At 40.2% G+C, this 10652-nt stretch overlaps 2 protein-coding genes across 2 annotated transcripts in view; both read right to left on the bottom strand.

Moving 5' to 3' along the window:
* tsc2 (TSC complex subunit 2) overlaps positions 1-726 on the bottom strand; it is a 120718-nt gene extending 119992 nt beyond the window's left edge. The window contains exon 1 of the mRNA XM_078558922.1: positions 570-726. The gene's annotated coding sequence lies outside the window, so the exon portion shown is untranslated. The remainder of the gene's footprint in view (positions 1-569) is intronic.
* A 2499-nt stretch (positions 727-3225) lies between these two features.
* Positions 3226-10652, bottom strand: part of LOC144690984 (Na(+)/H(+) exchange regulatory cofactor NHE-RF2-like) — a 114038-nt gene continuing 106611 nt past the window's right edge. Inside the window, exons 5-6 of the mRNA XM_078558933.1 lie at positions 8879-8922; positions 3226-5762 (exon numbers count right to left, since the gene is read on the bottom strand). Coding sequence (XP_078415059.1) covers positions 5604-5762; positions 8879-8922 — 203 coding nt within the window. The 3' untranslated portion in view covers positions 3226-5603. The remainder of the gene's footprint in view (positions 5763-8878; positions 8923-10652) is intronic.

Here is a 10652-nt window from a genome sequence, read left to right as displayed (position 1 = left end):
TATTACAAATAGAAAGAGTTCCTTTACATTCATCAATCTAAATCCCTCAATAATTTTAAAGGCCTGTTAGGTCACCCCTCAACCTTCACGTCTGGAGAAAAGAGCCCCAACCTGATCAGTCTTCTCCGATAGAAGTAAACTGTGTTATCCGGCACTTTACCACCTGGAATTCTCTGTTAACCGGAATTTCTGATGTTCCCCTAATACAAATCATCACTTTACCAACTGGAAGCAATTACAATGTTGTCCAGAACCCGTACCTGTCTACTATATTAGTTTATACTTCAATTTATGCTTTAATGTAGTTACTTTTAATGTACTCCAGTTATGACCCCTCAGTTCTGGCTGTGAATCTAACAGCGCACTGAAGTCTCGATTTTAACACTATTAAGAAAGATGATCCCATTCGTCTGTGCATTTGGAGTTCCAATGAAAAAGAGAGCTTAAAATCACAATGATCCCAATAGTTTCACTAAAATAAGGATTGGTTAAAATAGGTTTGCAATATGAGTGATAGATCACAGGACCATGTAATGATAACAATACTTAACAAAAAAAAAAACCCTTACCCACAAAGTTCGAGCATGTCCTCTCTCATATTTGATTATTTAAACCTGCATCCTTTATGGGGAGAAAGCGGAAACACAAAATGCAAAGCACCAAGAAATGTGCCACTAATCTTCATACCGACATATGCACTTGCAGTTCCACTACGTTTCTCGCGACTGCTCTCCTAACACCGACATACTCAAAGGCTCAAAACAAAAACAGAATTACCTGGAAAAACTCAGCAGGTCTGGCAGCATCGGTGGAGAAGAAAACAGTTGACGTTTCGAGTCCTCATGACCCTTCGGCAGAGTTCTGCCGAAGGGTCATGAGGACTCGAAACGTCAACTGTTTTCTTCTCCACCGATGCTGCCAGACCTGCTGAGTTTTTCCAGGTAATTCTGTTTTTGTTTTGGATTTCCAGCATCCACAGTAGCTTTTAGCTTTTTGTTTTTTACTCAAAGGCTCATTCGGGGGAATGTAAACACCAGTTGACGAGAATTCCTGTAATGGAAACGGATTCTGCCAATTGGACCTGTTTGCTCACCTCGCGTATTCTGAAGTCGGCCAGAGCCGACAGGAAAAGCAAGATCTGCTAGCCGAGAATCCCCACACAAAACAGAGATCTCTCCTTCCTAAATAAAAACAGAAAATGCTGGGGAAAAACTCATCTTTGCTTCAATCTCTTCATGTCTGGGTCCACGTTTCCAACTAGGAAAAATAAAGAAATGGTTCTTTCCGACACCCTGTTCAATCATAACATTTACGAGTGGCATCATAAATTTTTTTTTTTAAAAAGTCCATCTGTTTTTTTCATCTTGCCCTTCCATTTTACTTTACTTTCTAAACCAACTTGATAATCACAACAGAGAAGATGATGTCAAGTGCTTTTACACACAACGCCACCACAAATCCAAAGTACCTGGGACGAGGGAAGTAAACACTTTAGGAGGGTTCTAAATAATACTCCACCATACTCCAAACTAAAAAGTCTCTGGCTGCTAACCAGCCCCAAATTCGCAGATCCCAACATTCCTGGGCCATAAATATGAGGAAAGCCTTTGGCAGTAACAGCTGGTTGCTAACAGTGAGGTAGTTGGTCAGTGTGCCAATAAAAATCAGAGCTGTGTGCATCCCAAGGTGCTCTGACACGGTTGGATGCAAAAAAAGTTTTTTTTTCAATAAAAGCAGGCACTTAATAATGAAGATAAAAACAAAAAACTACTGCGGATGCTGGAAGTATTTTCCCCGAGCCGGATTTCTAGGAATTTTGTTAACAGTCACAGAACAACCGCAATGCAGAATCTGCGAATTAAGAATGAAGGTGAGCTATGGGGAAAAACAGTGGGACTGACTGCATAGCTCTTTCAAAGAGCTGGCACAGACATGACGGGCTGAATGGCAGGATTTCTCACCTTCCGGGATTGGGCCTGGAGTCACCAGGAATTGAAGATCAATCTCCAGGTCACTGTTCTGTGCAATCTTGAAGAAAAATCATCGAGGCATTAAAAAAAAGGTTGTAATAACATTTTTCTTTGAACGTTTCTCTTCAGATATAGAAATATTAAAAATAGGAGGGGAGGGGGGTGGGGGGTGGTGAAGGTTGTTTGGCTGATAGTCAAGTGTTATCCAAATGGGTAACGAGGCATTTTGCTTTCCAATGGGCATAGGAAGGCAGTAGATCACAAGGATGGATGTGTTGGTCGACTAATGGCTGGAGCATGGGGGCAAGTCATGCGATGAAACCCCCCAAGAATACATTTAATCTCAGTCGGCAGTGCTACCAAATGGTTTCTTTCTGTGCTGTAAGATTCTAACAAGAAATATTCCGCCTGTATGTCAGCCCACTGCTCAAACAGAAAATAATAAAATAATTTGCAATTATATATAGCACCTTATCACATTCTTAGAATATACCAAAATATATGTATTTTTTTTAGTGTGGCAACAATCAGGAGGCCAGCTGTGGGTGGTGAGAAAGTAACAGATGTTTCAGACAGATGCAGGATGGCGAATTGATTCGCTTCACTCCCAGAAATGTTTATAAAGGAATTACTGAAATGGTTTTTTCCAAGCAACAAGCAGATTGTAAAATTCTTGCAAGTTTCTAACTGATCAGAAGAACGCTGCAGTAAAATACCCGTTTCTCTTTTGGAGGGGAAAAAAAAGGGATGTTCTATCTCATTCACCCTCACTCATTGCTGATCCCATTCACCAGCTCAAACACAGTTCTTGCTGGATTGCCAAAGGAAGTGAAATAAACACACCCATGAAAGGTCAACACAGCCTCTGCCCTCCCTATCTCTGTAATCTCTAGTCCCCACCGCGCCCCCCAAAAATCTTTCTGCTTCCCCAGCACTCTCGCAACCCCAAATTTCATTGCTTCGCCATTGGTGGCCTTGTCTTCAGTTGCTTTGTCCCTAAGCTCCTCTTTCTCTACCCCTGCCTCCTCCACAAAGCTTGTTTGACCAAGCTTTGTGGTCACCAGCCCGAATGTGACTCGGTGACAAATTCTGTCTGTTAGTCACTCCTAACAAGTGCCTTGGAAAGTTTTATTCCATTAAAGGCACTATATGAATGTAAGTTATGGTCCGGATCACACCTGACTGAGGACGATTAAGAGACACGTTCTTTGCAATGCTACCCAAAATCCAATTCAATGAACCAAAAGTAGCCAGCTTTGTCATGCTGAAATACATTTATTAACAATATACAGTACAGTATACACAGAAGACAGAGTATTATACAAGTTACTGAAATGTGCTTATGATATTTTCAAACTAGATTCTCAGAAGTACAAGGCATAATGACTGCACAAATCACTGGTATCAGAAATTTGCCTGTTTATATAAATGTTTACATGCTTTCCTTCAAGTAGCTATTTATCTTGCATTATTGACTGCAAAGTGTTCAGCTAGAAAGCAAAGATTATTCAGTTCCTATCCACATAGATGGTTGTCACGCTGATTAACACAATCTCCCTCTCGCTGCTGCCTACCTGCCCACAATCATCTTCCTTTCCTTTATAGACACTTCTATTTTCAAGCCCTTTCTTGTTTCCAGCATTTCAAACTAGTTTTATACCAACATAAAAATCCTTGGATGCTGGGATTAAACATTTTTTTAAAAAACTGCTGGAAAGCACCTCATAGACCAGGCAGCATCTCTGGAGAGAGAGAGTTAAAAGTTTCGGGTCAATAATCTATAGTCAGGGTTGAACGAAACGATCTAGTGAAAAAGTCATCGAGTTAAAACGTAAACTCTATTTCTCTCTCCACAGATGCTCCCTGACCTGAGTGTTTTCAGCATTTTCTGGATTTATATGTCAAAGATCTGTTGAAAGTTCGTGCACTTTTCAGTTCAAAACTTACAAGATCCATGTGAACTCCAAACAGTGTTACAGACTCCTCCGTTAGCCCCCTATGCAATGCTTCTAGTTATTTTAGCCTTGAATACGTAGAAGCTATTCAAAATGTGGCACCTAGGTTTTGGCCTTGTGTGAATAAGGTTAATTAAAATAATTGGAAGTAGAGAGCCATTGTGTATTGCAGGACGCAAAAGTGTAAGAGCTGAGGATAGCAACAAAAAATATTATCCAAGAATTGCAGACTGCTGTGAAAGGGGTCTCTCTTGCAACTAGAACATACAGGCAAACAACAAAGTTAATGATTTCACTCTCAGAATTCAGGGCTGGAACATATTAAAAGGGAATGTAGAGAAAATTAGTATGAATAGGAGCTGGTCAGAATCGAAAGCATTCTCAGAAGGTGCTGACCCACTACCCTTTACAATTCTCAATCAATGCAGGAAATCCACCTTTGACAATCACAACCTATTTTTCCCAACTCCCTTCAGCTCATTAGAGCACAGACCTGCAGGAAGCCTTGAATACACTGTTTAAATAAATTGCATTACTATATTTAAAAAAGGGACCAAATTGAATACTGGCTGAATGTTACAGTATTTGGTTAGTGCCACTATCATTACCTTTTGTCAATAAAACTTAAAAACTCCTCTTATTTTTGTACTAATCAGTCGGTTTAAATATATTGTGAAGCATGTGTTTATTAATAGCTAACCAGTGATGGCATTAAATGCACCTCCTCTCTCTCCCCAACTCAAAAACAGTGATGTGCCAATATGTGAGAAGCCAATATTTAATCTCCATTATTAGCTCCCAAATTTTACTGCTCGAAATAACTCAGTAATCAGTTACTAAGCAAACGATCAGTATAAATCTAGTGAAAATGTTGCATGGGGGGCGGGGGGGGAATGTTAAAATATTTTCAATGCTGCTTACAACAGCAGTTAGCATACAAAAAAGTTAAGCCATTCCTGATGTGCAGTAAAATGCTTCCTCTATACAGTGTATTACATTGAGGCTGTAATGCTAAGGAACATTATGCCTGTTCTTGCCTCCCCTCTTACCCACCTCACATTTTGTAATTGCCATTCGATCTAATAAGACTTTGTATTTCAACCACCAGCTGGTGAAACTAACCCATGACAGCGTAAAAAGACAAGACCAGGTAAGCTAAGACATTTTTAGCCAGGCAGCCCTGGAAATACTTGAGACATGGTGTTTGAGTGAAAGGATTGGTGGCCTGTAGGTTATTAGGCCAAACAAGTAAATCATACTCAAGATTTCACAAAAGACAAATTCTATTTCAGAAAGTAACTACGGCTCTTGTCTAAATAATCCAGTTATTCTGTCCTGTAATGAAGGCTGATTGTAGTATCAAAACTCAGCTCAAGTAAAAAAAAAAATTAAGCAAAAACAAAAAGCTGGTGGAAAAATTTCTCTTCATTAGCCCGATTAAAACTACGCTACGACAAATCTTATTTAAGATATACCTTAAGCACAAAGCAAATAAGCAGCTGGCATGAAAAAAGGTAAAGCTTTGGTCACAGTCTTTTAATAATCATATTAACGGGCATTTTGTTTTTCCCTCTGCCACACCAGATGTGGAGAGGAAACAAATATCAATGGAGTGAAGATGTTAACTCTGCCTGAAGGTCAGGGGAACTGAAGAGTTCAATGGGACAATCCATTCAGCTTAAAAGTTGCTGAAAATTTCATGCTTCTTGTTCCAGTCCATCGGAGGTGCCCTCTTGTTCTTGCGCTTAGCTTGCATTTTCTCTCTGGTTTCAGCCGCTGTGGGACTTAAATTCAATCCACTCTCTGCAAACGGATCATTGTCGAGGTCTCCTTTCATCTGCACAGGTTTAAAAAAAGTAAAAGTAAGTACATAACAACAAAAAAAATAAGCATTAACCGGTCTCACTGATTGGGAAAGAAAAGTCTGGGAGCAGTAAGCGACCTGATGGACCTCTTTCAAATTATGAAAGGAGATCAATTAGGGTAGGCATAGAAAAAAAATGCTTCGGCTTGTATGGTGTCCAAAACTAGGGGTCGTCACTAATAAATCCAATAGGAAATTCAGGAGAAACTTTTTGAGCAGCAAGTGGTTCGAACATGAAACTCATCACCACGGGGAGTGGTGAAGTTGAACAGCATAGATACATTTAAGGGGAAGCTAGAAAAACACATGTGGGAGAAAGCATTAGAAGGGTATGTTGATGTGGTGAGAAAATGAGGGGTAAGAGGATGCTTGCACGGAGCATAAAGACCAGAAATGTCCAGTTAGGCCCATTTCTGTGCTGCAAATTCTATGTCAGTTGTAGTTGAGGAATAAGTAGATTGAATAAAAACTTACTTTCAGATTAGATTTTTGCAATGTTCAAAGATCCAGATTTCTAATTGTGATGCTATTCATAGAAGCAAATTGCTTCAAAACAGAACCTGGCTTTGCAACTTTAATTAGGGCGCTGATCCAATCGCATTCCTATCACAAGTGCATTATGTTTTTAGTTAGGATGCTTCTGCAATTCAATTCATATTATTAGAGTCTCCTTAGATTGTAATTCCTATAATTTAACTAAATAAATTTCACTTAACCACCTGATTAGCTCTTTTTATGCAGTCACGTGAAGAAAAGGCAAGATGCTCTTAGAAATAATCACTGTTCTCTATACAATATGAAACACCCTCAAAGAGCTGAAGAATATCAAGGCCTGCAATTAAGTTTGCTCTAATTTGTGGGAAACTGGGTTTTTAATTACAGTCTTGTTTCAGCAAACATGCACTATCATTGTATCTCACCTTGCTAGAAAGTTCAAAATAATTCCTTTTGGCTAACTGCTAAATCAAGAAAATAATGTCAAAGCCAGTATATTTTAACTCATTATAGTGATGAAGGGGATTCTCCAGCAATCTTTGCAGGAATAAATAAAACCAAATTAAAAACTTCTGTGCAACAGGTTTAAACTTTAATGCTCTGTAACAGGTATGCTTCACAAGAACCTAAAGCGACATACATGCCATCATCTGTCATCTGCATTTGTTATATATGGCCACTCAAAGAAGCTGCACATAGTCTGATGCAGTCGACTGCAATGTGTTGTGCACCTCATTTGCCCTTCTGCAAAACTGAAATCCTTCACAGGTCAACATTCCATCCCTTCCTGCCATGTGGAATGAATTTATTTTGAATTAGGTCAATTTTCACTCAGGAAAACGGATAACCCTGCTGTCAGCCAATGTAGGATAATTCACTTTAGTCACATTTATCTTCCGGCAAGGGGTACTCTTCGCACTGACTGGTCTAAAGTAATTAGGTCACTTGCAAGCGTGGAGCAGCGCACATTTGCTGCTGGCTCTCCTCGCTCCCAATATCCGCTCACAAGATAAGCATTTAGCAAACTTGCATTGCTGAAGTCGGCCTGTGAATTATTTTTAGTCACAATTAAGTTGCACTGAGATGGAATTTGGCAAGATTCGCGTCACTACAAATGGCAAGCAAAACTGGATTTGCCACTTTTCACAGAAACTGAATATTTGGATAATATCTGTATAACAAAAATTAATCTGCACTGCTATTTGCAATTTTACAGGTGTCACATAGCAGAATTGGTAGCACTTAATACAACAAATCTAAAATATGGTCCTCTCAATCCAATTAGTCAGCAATTTAAAAAGTTGTTAAAATGGAATTGCAAAAAAAAGTAGGAAATATTCACACCATCTGTACAACAAAAACTTGCATATTATTGCACCTTTAAAGTAGTATATCGGTGATTATAAATATATAACACTATTTGCTAGCAAGGCACGCATCATAATCCCCTGCTATTGAAGGGCCAGCAGATGTCTCAATGACTGAGGACTCCCATAGTAGATCTTGACCTTTGTGACCTACAAACTATATCTTGTTTATTCTCTGACCTCAGAGAAGCATACTGCAGGACTAACAAATACCCGTTTCTCATCACACAGTGACTGGATTTGAAGTTGCGTCAGGCAAAAATAATATTCATCACTTCAGGGGGTTTGTTAACACCGAGATTAGACATGTATAGACCAAATCAATGATTATCTGGATTGCAATTAATTGTCAATATGAAGAACCTCCCGAGGTTGAGTTAATGGTGAGGAGGCGGAATGAGTGTAGGGCAATATGTCTCAGTTTCCCACTATCTCTCCCCATTTCCATTTCTATTGCCTGGCATTAAAAGCGTCCATTTTACCCTCAAAGTAAAAATCGTCCCCCCTCCACATATAGTTTTGAAGATGGCGTCACCTGGCAGAGGTATGAAAGTTCTAGAAGTTCTGGTGATGGTGGAAGAATGTCATTAGCTGACCCTTCCACACACGCTACTTCTGAACAGTGCCCTCTCATGAGTTCCACTGATCCGTGAGGGTACTGCATGCTGTCTCACTACGAAAAATCGCTGAATACCTCTATGGTTATATGTGCTCTATTGTAATCTATGGCTGAGGGGCGACCTAGAGCTTGTAAAATTATTGAAGGCTTTGACAGAGTAGACACGGGGAGAATGTTTCCAACTGTGGGGCAAGCGCAAAACCAGAGGCCGTCAATATAAGAAATTCACTGAGAAAACAACTAGGGAATTCAGAAGAAACTTCTTAACCCAGGGAGCGAGGAACGTGGAACCCAGTGCCACACAGTGAATAACAGATGTATTTAAGGGGAAGCTAGACAAGCATATGAAGATGAAGGGAACAGATGTTATGCTGATAGAGTTAGATGGGGAAAGATGGGAGGAGGCTTAAGTGGAGCATGGACCAGTTGGGCCAAACGGCCTTTTTTTTGTGTAGTCCCTGTGCAAGAACATTTTCTGGATTTAAAACGGAAGAAACAGAGCTGCAGAAGAATTTTTCATTCACAATGCTCAGTGTGCAGATTGTGGAATTAAAAGTATGTTTGCTTCAGGCATCAGACAGCCGAACTGCCTCTCAGTCATTACTCACCAGTGTTCGTGGAGATCCATTTGCCAGTGGCTGTGGCAAAGGCCCTGAAATTGAGAGAATAAGATAAGATGAAACAGAAGAAAATGATCAAACACCAGTGGTTTTCCAAAGTACTCCTTACCCTAAATGAACCAGATTTCATGAATTGTTACTGCCTTACTGATGAGCTGATATTAGTTACCTAAAGAGGAAGACAATAAATTGTTGGATACAGTATCGTACTGATTATGGTATTGGACTAGTGACTCGATTTTTTAAAAACTTATTCATGGGATGTGGGCGTCACTGGCAAGGCCAACATTTGTTGTCCATCCCTAATTGCCCTTGGACTGAGGGGCAGTTAAGAGTCAACAACATTGCTGTGGATCTGGAGTCACATGTAGGCCAGACCAGGTAAGGGATGGCAGATTTCCTCCCCTAAAAAGGACATTAGTGAACCAGTTGGGTTTTTATAACAATCGATGATAGTTGTCATTTTTCATACCGAGACTTGCTTTGTATTGCAGATTTTATTTTTTTGCTGTGGTGGGATTTGAACCCATGTCCCCAGAGCATTAGACTCGGCCTCTTGATTACTTGCTCATTGACATCACGACGACACCCCCCAAAATCAAGGGGGTAGAAATTCCATGTGTGCTCCCCAAACTTGTTGCAACTTCAGAGGGAAATTGGGCAAACTCCCGCAAAATTCAACTTCCGCAACTTTAAATTGCACTACAACAAGTTGTGAAATTGAATTCACCCTCTCTGATATACTGTGGCCTGCCAACATGGCCATGATAATTATTAGGTTGAACAAGCAGACATTGTTAACACTTATCACTGAAACACTGTTGTGGAAACTGCCTTGAAGCTGCAGAGTTTGATAACACAACTGCTAAAAGGCCCTGGCTTAAATATTGCCTCACTGAGGGTGGATTTAATTGCTTCACCCAAGATTAGTAAGTGCTGATGACCAGCTCTCCTGATAATGACATTTGCCAATGGCATGATGTGATTTCATGCATCACAACAGACTGACAGTTACTACACATACTGCGTAGAGTGTCCAGTTAATGCACAGTCTTGCCAGTCAGGGAAAATGGAGCTCAAGGAGAGCCGAGTCTGGCTTGAGATAGTGACTCATTTAGCTAAAAATGTATTCTTTAAAAAATTTATTAAATTATACTGAATCCCAACTCTTTCAAGAATTTTACTGTAAAACACTGCGCCAAGGGCCGAAGCTAATGACTACTTTCACCTCCGGGACTTCAGCTCCAATCCTCTGGGATTAAAATCTATTTTGCCTTCGGTGTGGAAGCTCCAAAATCATGTGACCTTGGACAGCCTCAGCTCCATTCTCGGCAACTGCGAGGACACAGCATCAAATGGTACATTTACAAATTCCAGGCCCACAGGTTCTAAAACGGTGAATTCGGTTAGGCTTCCCAGAAACGCTGCTTCTATTTCTCCTAATCCTTCCAATGTCAGTCAATTCAGTTCCTTCAAAAAGGATGAAGCAACAGCCTATGTACAGCAGCAACTTAATGCAAATGAATGGAGAACACACAAGTGCGCCCAAAGACAGCAGTGATCATGTAAATACCAGGTCAGTGTCAGGATTAAACAAAATAAAAATTTTAAAGAATGATTCACACAGAGAGGTAGCTTTTCTGGGTGGTGGTGATACAGTGGCAATGTCGCTGGACTCGTAACCCAGAGGCTCAGGCCAATGTTCTGGGGACATGGGTTCAAATTCCACCACAGCAGCTGGTAGAATTTAAACTCAACTAAT

The sequence above is a fragment of the Cetorhinus maximus genome, chromosome 15 (assembly GCF_964194155.1).
Source record: "Cetorhinus maximus chromosome 15, sCetMax3.hap1.1, whole genome shotgun sequence".
Classification (NCBI taxonomy): domain Eukaryota; kingdom Metazoa; phylum Chordata; class Chondrichthyes; order Lamniformes; family Cetorhinidae; genus Cetorhinus; species Cetorhinus maximus.
The sequence above is the reverse complement of the archived record's forward strand: the minus strand, read 5'-3'. Positions and strand labels throughout refer to the sequence as shown.